Source organism: Crotalus tigris, unplaced genomic scaffold (genome assembly GCF_016545835.1).
Source record: "Crotalus tigris isolate CLP2741 ecotype Arizona unplaced genomic scaffold, ASM1654583v1 scf7180000023723.778456, whole genome shotgun sequence".
Lineage (NCBI taxonomy): Eukaryota > Metazoa > Chordata > Lepidosauria > Squamata > Viperidae > Crotalus > Crotalus tigris.
Window position 1 is genome coordinate 762,276 of NW_024100141.1, and position 16,181 is coordinate 778,456.

A 16,181-nucleotide genomic window follows, 5' to 3' on the forward strand; every position below is an offset into this window, starting at 1 on the left:
CCCCCAGCCAGAATGGCTGGCTGGAGAATTCTGGGAATTGAAGTCCACACAACTTAAAGTGATTGATGCTCAAACGAGACTAAGTTAAACAGCATTATGAGCCAGTAGGACAGTGATGGCGAACCTTTTAGAGACCGAGTGCCCAAACTGAAACCCAAAACCACTTATGTATCGTCGGGTGCCGGGTGGGCGTGGCCATTGGGTGGGCGTGGCCATTGGGTGGGTGTGGCCAATTGGGTGGGCATGATAACAGCAGACTGGGTGGGACTAAAAAGTTTAATCAATCAATTCCAACTTTGCGAGATCTTTTTTTTCCCCGCAAGAAGTTGAAATTGATTGATATATTGAACCTTTTTTTTTTGCACATGGCGACGGAGGCCTAAAGCAAAAAGGTTTTATAAAACCCAGCTGAAGGCCTAGGACTGGGGCGACGGCATACGTGCCCACAGAAAGAGCTCTACCATGGCAGTAGGACAATGATATATCTTTAATTTCCTGGTGACAAAGCTCACCTCTCCTTTGCTAATCCTGGCAATGCATCCACCATCTAACAAAAAAGTTTATTTTTGTAAAAATCCTGAGCCGCAAAATTAATCACTGTCCAAAATGGGAACAAAGAAGGAACAACAACAACAAAAAAGAAAACAAATCACAGATACTGTGCTTTGTGTTGTAAAAAAAAAATATAATAACGTAACAGCATTGCACATATTGGGAGATTCCATGGTTTTAAAAATGATTGTGTGGAGGTGTCTTAATCTGCTTACTCTGTGCTGTTAAGAATCATTCTTGAAATACAGTTAGCCCCCACTTACAGCCATTCGTTTAGTGACTGTTCAAAATTACAGCGGCACTGAAAAAAAAAGTGACTTGCAGCCAGTCCTCGCACTATGACCATCTCAGCATCCCTATGGTCACCTGATCAGTATTGGGTTGCTTAGCGACCAGCATGATTTTACAATAGTTACAACATTCCGTTGTCGTGTGATTGATATTTGTGACCTTACGAGCCGACTTCCGACAAGCAAAGTTAGTTGGGGAAGCCGGATTTGTTTAATGACAGCATGATTCACTTAACAACAGGAGCAAAAACTTGCAAAATTGGGCATGACTCACTTAACAACTGCCTCGCTTTACAACAGAAAGTCTGGTCTAATTGCGGTTGTAAGTCGAGGACCACCTATACATAAATGGCATGGAGTAACATTAGAGCTGCAAGCAGGATAATCGGTCTAAAGAGTCAAGATGGCACCCACAATAGCACAGTGGAATGTTTTACACACATCAAAAATTGGAGCTTTTGTTGTATCATGAAAGCTGCCCTCTTTACTTTTTTGACCACATCTGGGTCAAAACATTGCTGATGGAAATCACCAGTGGTCAACCAAACCTTCAACAGATTTCTTAAAACCAGGAATTTTTATCAGTGAATGTGTACAGAAGACACTTGGATTTATTCCAATGTGATTTTTTTTCCTTTTTAATATCTATTTTTATTTTATTCAAAAAAGGTTAAAATAGAAAACACCAATTTTTTTTTTTTGAAAAAAATTAAACACCTGGATTTATTCCAATGTGATTTTCCAAACGCCTTGAAAGGTGAGTTAAGTCTTTCCATCCCTTAACAACATCAAATGGGTGACCCCATCATTGGTCCAGGCTGATCGTAGAGGAGCAACTATCTTTGGAGATCAGATCCAAGGCTGAGTCACTCTTAGATCCTCTGGGATGAACGCTGATGAGTGAGCAGGACGCCCATTCGAATTGGCTGCCTTGTCTGGTCCTCCCGTGCTGCACAGCTCCGCCGTTCTCAGAGAAGGAGATGGATGACAATCCCCAAAATCAAGATGGCGACTGCTAACAGCAGTGCCAGTCCACGCCGGAAAACAAGTTGCCTGCAGGATAAGGCCCCTGGCATTGGGGAAACCATGAATGGGGGCATCTGTTCGCTGGGAATGGGCTGATGGTCCGCTAAGTTTTCGCCCTGGTGGACAAGACAACTGAGGGTATCTCCGTTGGGCACCTCCAGATTCATCACAAGATAATCTGTGTGCAGACCACATGCAAGGGATTAGAAATTGCAGATTGAGACGCTCGGCTTAACCGTTCGATGTTGGTGGCCAGGCAGTAGTCCTGGCCTTAGTACCACAAGGGAATCCCAAACTTCTATTGCTAAGCGAGATAGTTGTTAAGTAAATTTTGCCCCATGTTACCACCTTCCTTGCCAGCGTTGTTAAGTGAATCGCTGCAGTAGTTACGTTAGTGGCACAGTTGTTAAATGACTCTAGCTTCCCCATTGACTTTGCTGGTCAGAAGGTCGCAAAAGCTGATCACATGACCTGGCACACGGCAACTGTCATAAATACATGTCAGTTGCCAAGCCTCTAAAAAAATTTTTTTATATTGAAAATTTTTATTTTTTTCCATTTAAACATTATAAAAATACAATACAATTTTAAAATAAGATAAATTCATAACCATTGGTGCGGCCCGCCCATGCCCCCCAGGCCGCGTCCACCCTTTCTTAAAACATTCCCTACTTCCCTTCTCTTTCTCTCCTCCCCACCTACTCTTTTCCCCTCCCCCTCTCCTCTCAACACCCTACTTCCTCTCTACACCTTCTCTCCTCCCATCCCTATCAAACCCATGAACACAGCATAAAGGGAGTGCCTGGGGCCGCACTCCTATAAACAACCATTATCTATACTACACTTACCCCCCCTCTTACCCTCCCTCCCACCCCCAACCCCCCTCCCTCACTTCCCAGAGCAGAACACAGGGTTAATAATAACCAAATTTATAATAATGAAAAAGAAAAGAAAAGAAAAAAAGAAAAGAAAAAAGAAAATATCATAATTAACCTTTAACTCCATAACCTATAAGACAATTCTCTATAATATTTGTTATAATATTCATTCATAAAATAAGTGAAACTTTTTAATTCCATACTTTTTCTGAATATAATCTATCCATCTTCTCCATACAGTGATATATTTTTCTTGTGTATGATCCTTTAAATAAGCAGAGATTTTTGCCATTTCTGCAAGACTAGATACTTTAAATGTCCATTCTTCTAAAGTAGGCAAAGAATCTTTCTTCCAGTATAAACCTACTAATAAACTTGCTGCAGTTACTAAATTCAACATCAAGATAGTTTATTTTTCATTTAAATCAACGAAAATACTCAGTAAAAATAGTTGAGGAGTAAACTTTATCTTCCTTCTAAAAATCTAAAGCCTCTAAATTTTGATCATGTGACCCTGGGGATATTGCAATGGTAATGTGAAAAACGATCATACAGTCACTTTTTTCAGTGCCGTTGTTCACTTTGGAGAGGTGAGTTCTAGTCCTGCCTTAGCCATTAAATCCAGCCAGGTGATTTTCGGCCACTTCCTCCCTCTCAGCCTAACCACCTCACAGGGTTGTTGTTGTGGAGAAAACAGGAGAAGGAAGTGCATTGTATATGTTTGCCCCTTGAGTTATTTGCAAAAATAATCAAAGCGAACAACACGTTGCATGGAGCAAATCTAAAATGCAATCAACCCATAAATCATCTGAATAAACCTTGCAAGGTGCTTTTTAAAGACTCTCCAAACCTTTTTTCACACTGTTAAAAACACACACACACAGAGACACACATCGCACAAAGAGTAAGGGATAATAGGGTGTTTTTACCCGCACCGGAAGACTGCTGAGGACTTCCTAGTCGGTCTGTTAATCCAGCTCGGATCTGGGCCTGAGAGAGAGGAAAGAAACAAACAAGCAAAACAAAATTGGTCTCGTTTTGAACATTTTTGCGAAGAGCCAGCTGCCATACTTCACGGCTTGCTGTTTTATTCTGAGTCAAGCCCATGAACCCATTCCTCAGCTGGCACTACTTGAGGACAAAGCGCAATCAAACCTGCAGGCAAGAGATCTACCTCTTCGGCGGCTTTTTTCCAGTTCATGCGCAAGACGACAAGCAAAAAAGATGCCGCTTGCAGAGAGATGCAAACGATCAAACCGGTCCACAGGCCTGCAGGGAGAGCGAGAGGTTGGCTCTAGAACTGTGTTTCTCAACCTCTGAAGCTTTAAAACGGGTGGACTTCAACTCCCAGAATTCCCCAGCCAGCCTCCTCCCATTTTCCCCCATAATAGACCTACGAGGTAGGTTGGACCATAGTCGCTCTAGGAACTACTAAGCTGGGGAGGGCATGCTGACTGGGGAATTCTGGGAGTGAAAGTCCACCCCTCTTAAAGCATGCTGGTTGGGGAATTCTGGGAATGGAAGTCCACCCCTCTTAAAGCATGTTGGCTGAGGAATTCTGGGACTTGAAGTCCACCTATCTTAAAAACTGCTGAGGTTGAGAAACATTGTTTTAGGTAGTGAGTTTGGCCATGGGACTCACTTCCACCAGTTGGGGAGGGACCAATTGTGATCTTCCTAAAGGGATCTTTCAGATTCTATTCTATTCCATTCCATTCCATATATTCTATTCTATTCTATTCCATTCCATTCCATTCCATTCCATTCCATTATTCTATTCTATTCTATTCTATTCTATTCTATTCTATTCTATTCTATTCTATTCTATTCTATTCTATTCTATATGCTATTCTATATGCTATTCTATTCTATTCTATTCTATTCTATTTTATTCTATTCTATTCTATTCTATTCCATTCTTTCATTATTCCATTCCATTTCATTCCATTAATCCATTCCATTCTATTCTATTCCATTCCATTATTCTATTCTATACTATTCTATTCTATTCTATATGCTATTCTATATGCTATTCTATTCCATTCCATTCTTTCATTATTCCATTCCATTCCATTCCATTCAATTCCATTCCATTATTCTACTTCTACTCTATTCTATTCTACTCCATTCCATCTTCTACTTCTACTTCTACTTCTATTCTATTCTATTCTATTCTATTCTATTCTATTCTATTCTATTCTATTCCATCTCAATCACTGTTTGAGGCACATCTGGCTGGTGTTCCTGACAGTCCCATAGACCAAGCCGAACATCTGGAGTGCAGCTTGCAAAGGAAAATGGCATTTGGTGGCTGGCTCACCCATTACACCAAGCTTGTACACGAACATCAGCGTAATCCCGATGGGCAATCCGATGACGTAGTAGCCTACCGCGTTGGCGATGGCGCCAATTTTCTGCTTGCCGGCACCCCTCAGCACACCTCCGCAAGTGGCCTGGCGAACAGAGGCAGAGCAGAGAGATTAGGGAGATTCTCTAAGAGAGTCTCCCGAAGGGTTTTTTTTGATCCGGAGACGAGGATGGATTAAAAACTTCACTCAGCTGGCCTACCTCACAAGGTTATCGTCCTGAGAACAGGCACATTCTGTCGAGCTGCTTGAAGGTAGCCCAGGGAATGTGGTTGGCCAAAGGACACAATTCCATTTTGAAAAATGGATACGGGTTCAAACCATCCACCTGTAGGGGAGACTCTCCTGGTGTATCTCTGGATGATGCCCTGTTCTGGCTTCCCAGCTAGTACAGATAGTCCTTGACTTACAACAGTTCATTTAGTGACCATTCAAAGTGTGTCTCTGGATGATGCCCTGTTCTGGCTTCCCAACTAATACAGATAGTCCTTGACTTACAACAGTTCATTTAGTGACCGTTCAAAGTGTGTCTCTGGATGATGCCCTGTTCCGGCTTCCCAGCTAGTATAGCTTGTCCTTGACTTACAACAGTTCATTTAGTGACTGTTCAAAGTGTGTCTCTGGATGATGCCCTGTTCTGGCTTCCCAACTTGTACAGGTAGTCCTAGTATTGGCTACCATCAGGTGAAGGAAAGCTACCTGAGACCAACCTGAGCAAGTTGTGCTTCCTTTTTCTGGTTATTTGGCTATACCTTTTCATAGAATACAGTACAGATAATTGAACAAACTTTGTCGCATTGCATTCTTGATTAAATTACCTTTCCACTGATATATAATTTATGGTACTACTCCAAAAAAAAAGGAGGGGGGTGGTGTTATTAGCCATCAAACCTAAAAATTACACTTTTCCCAAAAGGTTTCCACAATTTTGGCCACTACTGTAGACATACCCAATTCCAGCAACCGTTCTTTATATGGAGGCTAAAACATATAAGGAACAGTTGCTGGAATTGAGTATGTCTAATTCAATAAAGAGAAGGACAAGGGAGGACATGATAGCAGTCTTCCAATATTTGGGGGCCCATCGCAAAGAGGGGAGTCAACTTATTCTCCGAAGCACCTGAAGGCAGGACAAAAAGCAACGGATGGAAACTCATCAAGGAGAGAAGCAACGTAGAACTAAGGAGAAACTTCCTGACAGTGAGAACAATTAACCAGTGGAACAGCCTGCCTCCAGAAGCGGTGAATGCTCCAACAATGGAAGTTTTTAAGAAGAGACTGGACAGCCATTTGTCTGAAATGGCATAGGGTTTCCTGCCTGAGCAGGGGGTTGGACTAGATGACCTCCAAGGTCCCTTCCAACTCGGTTATTCTACTTCTAATCAGATTGCATGTGTGAATCTGCAGAGAACCCCATCGAAAGAGGAACCCTGAGCTTCACAGCTCCTAAGATTGTTTTCTTCCATCCTGATTGTCTGCACATACTTTCAAGTTTTGCCAGTGCTAGGACTCCCCTAAGGGCCAAAATAAAAATAAAATCAAGAATAAAAAAAATATATTTATCCAGGAACTACGATTTCCACAGGAATGGGTTCTATTTGTAGTCATGAGGACTAGAAACCTGTTCGAATAAACAGGAAAGGCTTTTTACAAAGCCCATTTGGCTCCCCCCCATCACACCCCACCCAGGGGCTTTGCAACCGCCATAAACTCACCGCGGTGGCATCGAACAGGTGAAAAGGGGAAAAGATTAGCATCACTTTGGACACCAAAGACACGATCTCTCTATTGAGGGAAGAAAAAAATAATATTATTAGGAGATCTGAGTTCTAAAGTCTGCCCAGGAAAAAGCTCATTGGAGGATGTACAGGTAGTCTTAGATTTACAACCCTTCATTTAGCATCCGTTCAAAGTTACAACAGCGCTAAAAAAAACCCAAACCAACAATTTATGACCAGTCCTCGCACTTACGACCGTCGCATCATCCGCCTGGTCCTGTGATCAAAATTGGGATGTTTGTCAAGCGGCCAGTATTTATAATATGGTGGTCGCCATTTTGTGACCTACCAACAAACAAACTGAAAAGGGGAAGGCAGATTCATTTAACGACCGGGTGATTCGCTTAATGTCCTAAAAAAGAAAAAACGAGGTGGCCAAAATTTCCCTTAAGGCAAAATTCTGGGGTTAGGACCCTGAAGCGAATCAAGTAGCATCCATTCAACGCTACGTTGGTTTTCTTTTCATTAGACGGATCACTAGAAGCAAATGGGTGGAGTTGTTCTGACGTGCTGGATTGTGTCTGTGGAGGAGACACCGCTGTGACTCACAAAGAGGGGCAACTGGCATCCTCTTCCCCCAAGAACACGAGGAAGTTCACAAAATGCAATTGTATAACTCTCTGTATGTGTGTGTGTGTGTACACGGCCATCACAAGTTGGAAGATGCTTCATAAGTAGCTTTTGGAGGCTCCGTCATAACTCAAGAACGGGCGTAAATCCGGGACTACCTGTACAGGCAGAGGGGCAACGGGCAGACTCCCTTTCATTCGTCCCCCTCCTGGGGTATCTTGAGAAGAGAGATAATGAAAAGAGGGCCTTACAGGTCGTTGGTGAAGATGTAGGCCACCACGTCCTTCACAGCTGCCAGCAGCCCAGCGAAAACCACCGCAAGAACCCCTGTGAAGGGAGAGAGAAGGTGGGTCCCATGCCAGGGGGGGGGGGAATGTTTCATCTCCGTTCGGGGGGGGGCATCTTCAATGCGGTTGCATACTGTATATCCATTCATCTCTATCTATCTACCTACCTATCCATCCATTCATCTCTATGCATCTATAGATAGATAGGTAGATAGATGAGAGAGAGAGAGAGAGAGAGAGAGAGAGAGAGAGAGAGAGAGAGAGAGAGAGAGATATGATAGATAGATGAATGGATGGAGATAGATAGATAGATAGATAGATAGATAGATAGATGATAGATGGATGGATGGATGGATGGATGGATGATAAATAGGTAAATGGATAGAGAGAGATGACAGATAGATAGATAGAAAAATAGATGGATAAATGAATGGATGGATGGATGGATGGATGGATAAATGATAAATAGATGAATAGATAGAAAGATAGATGATAGATAGATAGATAGATAGATAGATAGATAGATAGATGATAAATACATGATAAATAGACGAATGGATAGATAGATAGATGATAGCAATAGATAGATGGATAATGGATGGATGGATAAATGATGAATAGATGGATAGATAGATAGATGGATGGATGGATATAGATAGATAGATAGATAGATAGATAGATAGATAGATAGATAGATAGATAGATAGATAGATAGATAGATAGATAGACATGGGCATATGATAAATAGATGAATAGATAGATAGATAGATAGATAGATAGATAGATAGATAGATAGATAGATAGATAGATAGATAGATAGATAGATAGATAGATATGGGCATATGATAAATAGATGAATGGATAGATAGATAGATGATGATATACATGATAGACAGATATCTATCTAATCTATCTATATTGAACTATCCCTCCCTCCATCCATCCTTCTATCCCTTTATCCATCCATCCATCTCTATCAGAAGGATCTACATGGTTTCTGAGGCTCTCCTAAACTAGCAGGCTCTTTGAGGTCTTCTAGTCTAACCCCTTTGCTCAGGGCAAGCGCCCACCAAAGCTGTGCTCCTTAACCTTAGCCACTTTAAGATAGGTTAATTTCAACTCCCAGCATTCCCCAGCGGGCATGAATTGGAACTTCTCCACCCCCCCCTTCCAGGGCTTAAAGAGTCATATATACTCACCGGTGCAAAGGAGGGCCATAATGCATGACCTCTTAGCCTGGTCAACATCTCCGGCGCCTAAGGCGTTACCCACGCGGACACTGGAAGCCACGCTCATCCCCTGTGGCAGCTGAGAAGAAGCTTCTGTGAGTGGTTTTTGCACCAGTTTGGAGATTTTTCTTTTGTGCAAAGTCAATCAGGGTTAACCTCTAACCCAGTGGTTCTCAACCTTTTTAATGCCGCGACCTCCAACCAGTGTAAGTCGAGGACTACTCAACCGGTCGTAAGTCGAGGACTATTCAACGGGTGCAGCACCGTTTGCAGACTGGGACTTTTGGCGGGCTCAGCAGGGCAGAGACAGCCTGGACAATTCCTATTGGCTTTGGAAAGCCAATAGAATTAGACTCTATTCAAGGGAGTCTATTCTATTGGCTTTCAAAACCCAATCGAATAAAAGGGAGTAACACAGCTAAGAAAAAGGGGGCAAAAATGGCGGACTGCGTTGTTTGGCGACCCCCGTGAAATGGTCGTTCGACCCCAAATGGAGTCCCGACCCACAGGTTGAGAACCACTGCTCTAACCCAACAAAAGGCATACGAGCAGTCCTTGACTTACAACCATTCATTTAGTGACTGTTCAAAGTTACAACGGTGCTGAAAGAAGTGACTGACGATTATTTTTCACACTGATGGGCATTGCAGCATCCCCATGATCACGTGACCTATACTCGGACGCTTGGCAACTGGTTCATATTTATAACGGTTGCTGGGTCCCAGGGAGGGTCATGTGACCCTCTTTTGCGAGCTTCCGAGAAGCCAAGTCAATGGGGAAGCCAGATTCATTTAACAACTGGGGCAAGAAAGGTCATAAAATGGGGCAAGACTCACTTAAAAACTGTCTTGCTTAGCAATAGACGTTTTGGACTCCATTGTGCTTCTAAGGCCAGGACTACCACATGTCCACCAGCATCAGATGGTTAAGCTGAGCGCATCAATCTATAACAGTGGTTCTCAACCTGTGGGTCGGGACCCCATTTGGGGTCGAACAACCATTTCACGGGGGTCGCCAAACAACGCAGTCCGCCATTTTTTTCCCCCTTTTCCTTAGCTGTGCTACTCCCTTTTATTCTATTGGCTTTTGAAAGCCAATAGAATAAACTCTCTTGAATAGAGTCTAATTCTATTAGCTTTCCAAAGCCAATAGGAATTGTCCAGGCTGTCTCTGCCCTGCTGAGCCCGCCAAAAGTCCCCTTCTGCAAACGGTGCTGCACGTTGTCTGCAGCGAAGGCGAGCTGTCTGGAAGCTTCCACCCCTCCCTGCTGAGCAACTACTAAAAATGTAAGTAAAAGAGGGCCAGGGGTGGGAGGTGGGAGGCCGGCGGGCGCAGGGAGGGTTGCTGGCGCGCGTGGGGCCCGGCGGGTGCCTTACTTCCCTTGGGCTGGGCCAGCTGGTGGCCCAGCCGGTGGTCGGCCTGCGCCGTCTCTGCCGCTTGCCAGCTACGCCTCAGCTGGCGCAGGGGGCAGCACCACGCATGCATGGCGCTCCCGGGCAGGGAAAGTCCTCGACTTACGACCGGTTGGGTAGTCCTCGACTTACAACCAGTTGGGGGTCGCGGCATTAAAAAGGTTGAGAACCACTGGTCCATAACTTCTCATCCCTTGCATGTGGTCTACACTCAGAGTAATCATGTTACTCACTTAACATCTGCCGTGATTCCCTAAACCAGTGCTTTTTAACCAGTGGTACGGGTACCACCTGTGGTCCATTGGCACCTGGCAGGTGGTACACAAGCATCCTAGAAAAGTGGTAGCGGGGGAGGGGAATGAGCTGAACTGGCGGCAGCACCACACAAGCCTGAGCGAGAGACGGCTGGAGCTGCAGGGCTGTCAGGGCTCAGCGGAAGCATGAGGATCAGCGCCAGGCTCCAGCTGGAGCTCAGTGCTGATCCTGGTGCTTCTGCTGAGCCCAGAAGAAGCGCCGATCAGCTGGAATGTTGCAGCCTTTCCAGGGTCTTGTGATTTTCATTCAGATGCTTGGCAACCGATTCATATTTATGATGGTCACAGTGTCCCAGGGTCATGTGAAGTGACCAAAACCAGCTGCAACCACCCAGCATATGGGGGAATAAAAACCAAACACCCCCCCCACCCACCCCCGCTGCCAATCCTCAACAGAAATGCTCACAACAATGAAAACCTCGGACAGGAGGAAGAGCACCGCCAGGTGCGCAGGCAGGTGTCTTGCTCTGCTGTGGCTTGGGGGGGCACTTTTTTCAGTGCCATTGTAACTTCGAACAGTCACTAAGCAAACTGTTGTAAGTCGAGGACTACCTGTACTTTATCACTTTTTTCTTTTTGGGGGGGGGTCATCAAGTTTTTGACACCTTGCTAGGCGACAGGTGGTCCTCGGATGTTGCCATATCCTTAAAGTGCTACAGTGGGTGAAAAAGTTGAAAAGCCCTGCCCTAAACAACTGCAGCAAGAAAGGTCATAAAATGGGGCAAAACCCGCTTAACAAATGTCTCACTTAGCAACAGAAATGCTGGGCTCAATTGTGGTTGTAAGTCGAGGACTACCTGCATAAACTGCCATGTTTCTTGCTTCTCACGCTATTGGTGTTAATTCTTTTTCAGAATTTGGCAAATTCTTACCAGATACGCGATGGTCGACAGTTCGTAGATGATGGATTGAGCCCCTAATTCAACCGTACTCATTAATCCTTAGGGGAAAGAAACATGGTTGAGATCCAGAAGCATTACACAAAAAAAGCAGCATATAATATTTTTTTTATTAAATTTTTATTTTATTTTTAACCAACAAAACAAAACAAAACAAAGCAAAACATAACACACATACACACACATACACCTTTTTTAACAGCGATTACGTAACAGTAATCTTCTATTATTTACATTTCCCCCCTTACTCTTCTTTAGAATATTTGTCCTTACTGCCCCGTTGTTTATTTACATTTTTCTTCCTTCATATTCTACTTCTTACTAAGAATAATTCATATTATTATTATTATACATTATTATACACATATTTTCACTTTTGACCTTTCCATATTTATTCTCCTCTATTATTTCTAGTCTCCAACCAGTCATACAACTTGTTCCATGTTATATAGTACTCTGTGTCTTCCTTTTCTTTTATCTCTTTTGTTAATTTGTCCATCTCAGCACAGTCTAGGATTTTTCTTATCACTTCTTCCTCTGATGGTATATTCTCATTTTTCCAGCACTGTGCATATGCTATTCTTGCCGCCGTTATTATATTTCGCAGGGCCATGCTAATCTTCTCTGTATCGTTTCAATTTTAGTATATGTGCTGCCGAAGCGAGCATATAAATTTAATGGCAATAACAATCATACATCTGCGAGAAATACAGGTAGTCCTCAAACTTATGACCATAAATAAGCCCAAAACTTCCATTGCTAAGCAAGACAGTAGTTTTGAGTTTTGCCCGATTGGACGACCGTTCTTGTTGTGGTTGTTTAGTGAATCACTGCAGATGTTAAGTGAGTAACACGGTTGTTAAGTGGATCTGGAGTCCACATTGACTTTGCTTATCAGAAGGTCACAAAAGGGGATCACATGGCCCCCAGGACACGGCAACCGTCATAAATATGAATCAGTTACCAAGCATCTGAATGTTAATCATGTGACTATGGGGATGCTGCAAAGGCCGTAAGTGTGAAAAATGGTCATTGTCAGAAAGTCGCAACAGGGGATCATGTGACCCTGAGACACTGCAACCGTCATAAATAGAAACCAGTTGTCAAGCATCCGAATTTTGATCACATGACCATGTGAATGCTGCAGCATTGTGAGAAATAGTCGGTAAGTCCCTTTTCCAGTGCCGTTGTAACTTTGAACGGTCACTAAATGAATGGTTGTAAGTGGAGGACCAACTGCTCCATTTGCCTGCGACAAAGTCATAGAAAATGAAGAAATAGAACAGAATAGAATAGAATAGAAAATAGACTAGAAAATAGAATGGAATGGAATGGAATAGAATAGAATAGAAAATAGAATAAAATGGAATGGAATAGAATAGAATAGAATAGAATAGAATAGAATAGAATAGAATAGAATAGAATAGAATAGAAAATAGAATAAAATGGAATGGAATGGAATAGAACGGAATAGAATAGAATAGAATAGAATAGAATAGAATAGAATAGAATGGAATGGAATAGAATAGAATAGAATAGAATAGAATTAGAATAGAATAGAAAATAGAATAGAATGGAATAGAATAGAATAGAATAGAAAATAGAATAGAATAAAATGGAATGGAATGGAATGGAATGGAATAGAATAGAATAGAATAGAATAGAATAGAATAGAATAGAATAGAAAATAGAATAAAATGGAATGGAATGGAATGGAATAGAATAGAATAGAAAATAGAATAAAATGGAATGGAATAGAATAGAATAGAATTAGAATAGAATAGAAAATAGAATAGAATAGAATAGAATAGAAAATAGAATAGAATAAAATGGAATGGAATGGAATGGAATAGAATAGAATAGAAAAGTAGGAAGGGATTTTAGAGGTCTTCTAGTCCAACCTTCTACTCAGGCAGGAAACCCTATAACTGAAGGGCTCTGGGATTTTAGAATTCAAACAGATAGGCAGCTGCTACACAAGCCCCCCCCCCCCCCCCGGCTTAACAACTGTTGATAAGAAAATCCAGAAAATCCGGATAGTGGATGTGGCAGCACTGGGAGACAGCAGAGCAGAAGAGGAAGAAATGGAAAAGATCACAAAATGAAAACAGAACGACCGCGGCAAAAGAAAGTAAAGGTAGTATCAGTATATTCAACAAGATATTTAATATATGAGAGGCCTCTTGGGTGCCATCCCAAAACATCTGCAGCACCACTCGAACCCCATCGGCATTGAAAAAAATTCACCATCGATCAATTGCAAAAGGCAGCTTTACTCAGAACAGCTGACATCCCGCGACAAAAGCTTTAAATATTATTCGACATCTGTCTATCCCAGGTTCTATCTGTCTATCCCAGGTTCTTGAGAAGGAACTTGACCAGTAGACAGAAACCTGCCAAATCCGGTCTGAACATCTGGCTGACGGTGGGACCGACTATCCGCATCATCACGGAAAGTGAAAGTGAAAGTGAAAAACTTTGGATCCGCAACTGCATCAACCAACAGGAACCAGACAATCCGAAGGAGTGCCATGTTGTCAGGGCCCATGCAGAGCAGTTTGGGGGGGGTCAGTTGCGGTCATTAAGTGGAGGAGTACTTATACGGCAGTCCTCGACTTACAGCGGTTCATTTAGTGACCGTTCAAGGTTACGACGGCACTGAAAAAAGGGACTTGTGACCATTTTTCACACTTAACGACCGTTGCAACCTCCCCATGATCGCGTGATCAACATTCAGACACTTGGCAACTGACTCGTATTTATGACGGTCGCAGCATCCCAGGGGGGGGGTCACGTGATCCGCTTCTGCAACCTTCTGAGAAGCCAGATTCACTTAACAACCGTGTGACTCACTCAACGATTGCAGTGATTCACTTAACAACTATGGGGTTGTAAAACGGGACAAAACTCACCTAACAAATGTCTCGCTTAGCAACATAAATCATGTGTGGTCGTATGTCGAGGACTACCTGTATAACGCCACCGAACCGTAGAGTGACTCGCCCAGAGAGACAACGGCCCCTGCTGGCCGAGAGAGAAAAGGGGTGTGGGGGTCTCACCTGCGAGGAAGCTGCCAATCTCAAAAGTCCACCACTCAATGCAGATCATAAACATGCTGGGCAGGGCCAGCCGGACGAAGGGACCCCATTCCTGCAGACAGTCCATCGTCCAGCCTGTAAAACACAAGGGCTTCCATGTCAGGGCGAGGGCCTTGTCTGTCTGTGTCTGTTTGTCTGTGTGTTTTATGTGTGCGTGTGTCTGAATAACAGACTAACAGAGTCGGAAGGGACCCTGGAGGTCTTCTAGTCCAACCCCCTGCTCAAGCAGGAGACCCTATACTATTTCAGACAAATGGTTGTCCAATTTCTTCATATAAACCTCCAGTGTTGGAGCAGTGGCTGAGTGTGTGTCTGTGTGTCTGTATCTGTGGGTCTATATCTGTGGGTCTATGTTGCATCTGTGTGTCTGTGTGTCTATGTTGTGTCTGTGTGCCTGTGTTGTGTCTGTGCGTCTATGTTGTGTCTGTGTATCTCTGTGTGAGTCTATGTGGATCTGTGGGTCTATGTTATGTCTGTGTGTCTGTTGTCTCTGTGTCTCTGTGTGTGAGTCTATGTGGATTGTGAGTCTATGTTGTGTTTGTGCATCTATGTTGTATCTGTATATCTGTGTATGAGTCTATATGGATCTGTGGATCTATGTTATGTCTGTGTGTCTGTTGTGTCTGTGTATCTGTGTGTGAGTCTATGTGGATCTGTGAGTCTATGTTGTGTCTGTGCATCTACGTTGTGTCTGTGTATCTGTGTGTGAGTCTATGTGGATCTGTGGGTTATTGTTATGTCTGTGTGTCTGTTGTGTCTGTGTATGTGTGTGTATCTATGTTTGTGTCTAAGTTGTGACTGTATGTCTGTTGTGTCTGTGTATGTGTCTATATTTTGCTTGTATATCTGTCTGTGTCTATGTTGTGTCTGTGTATTTATGTTGCGTCTGTGTATGTCTGTGTCTCTGTGTGTCTATATTATATTTGTGTATCTGTCTGTGCCCATGTCTGTGTGTCTATGTTGTGTCTGTGTGTCTATGTTGTGTTTGTGTATCTGTGTCTGTGTGTCTATATTGTGTTTGTGTATCTGTCTGTCTCTATGTGTCTATGTTGTGTCCACGTGTCTATGTTATGTCTGTGTATCTACTTGAGTGTCTGTGTTTCTGTGTGTGTGTGAGGAGGTGTGTGTCTCTGTGTGTGCTTTGTTATACAGGTTTCTTGTAGCCCAGCCAGGATTACCTTTGGTGAGATGAGTGGCCATATAAATCAAATTAAGAGAATAAATGAATAAATGTCTGAAAATGGATCATTACTTCTCACGAAAATAAAAGAGTGGAGGAAAAAAAAGTGTTTCTAGCTGTGCCCGTGATTCTCTCAACCCTCCCTGCCCAGGTCACAAAAATATTCTGCTTTTCTACTACCTCCCCAGGTCTCCTTGTGGATCTTTCTCCACCAGATGAAGAGGAAGAGGAGAAACGCTTGCAGATTCTGTGAAAGGGTGTTGGCCCAGGCTGAACCTCTGTGGGAGAGAGAGAGAGAAAGA

General features: G+C 43.1%; 1 protein-coding gene and 1 pseudogene across 1 annotated transcript; both read right to left on the minus strand.

Annotated features, from left to right (window-relative positions):
- Positions 1–1,472: 1,472 nt before the first annotated feature.
- On the minus strand, positions 1,473–16,151 carry LOC120297965 (multidrug and toxin extrusion protein 2-like). The gene is made up of 10 exons (XM_039321240.1): positions 16,060–16,151; positions 14,661–14,774; positions 11,575–11,642; positions 8,947–9,055; positions 7,712–7,787; positions 6,828–6,897; positions 5,067–5,199; positions 3,921–4,015; positions 3,676–3,736; positions 1,473–2,046 (listed from the first exon to the last, which is right to left on the minus strand). The coding sequence occupies exons 2-10, from the start codon at positions 14,764–14,766 to the stop codon at positions 1,811–1,813; spliced, it is 954 nt and encodes a 317-aa protein (XP_039177174.1). The 5' UTR covers positions 14,767–14,774; positions 16,060–16,151; the 3' UTR covers positions 1,473–1,810.
- On the minus strand, positions 12,201–12,269 carry LOC120297980 (annotated as a pseudogene).
- Positions 16,152–16,181: the final 30 nt, after the last annotated feature.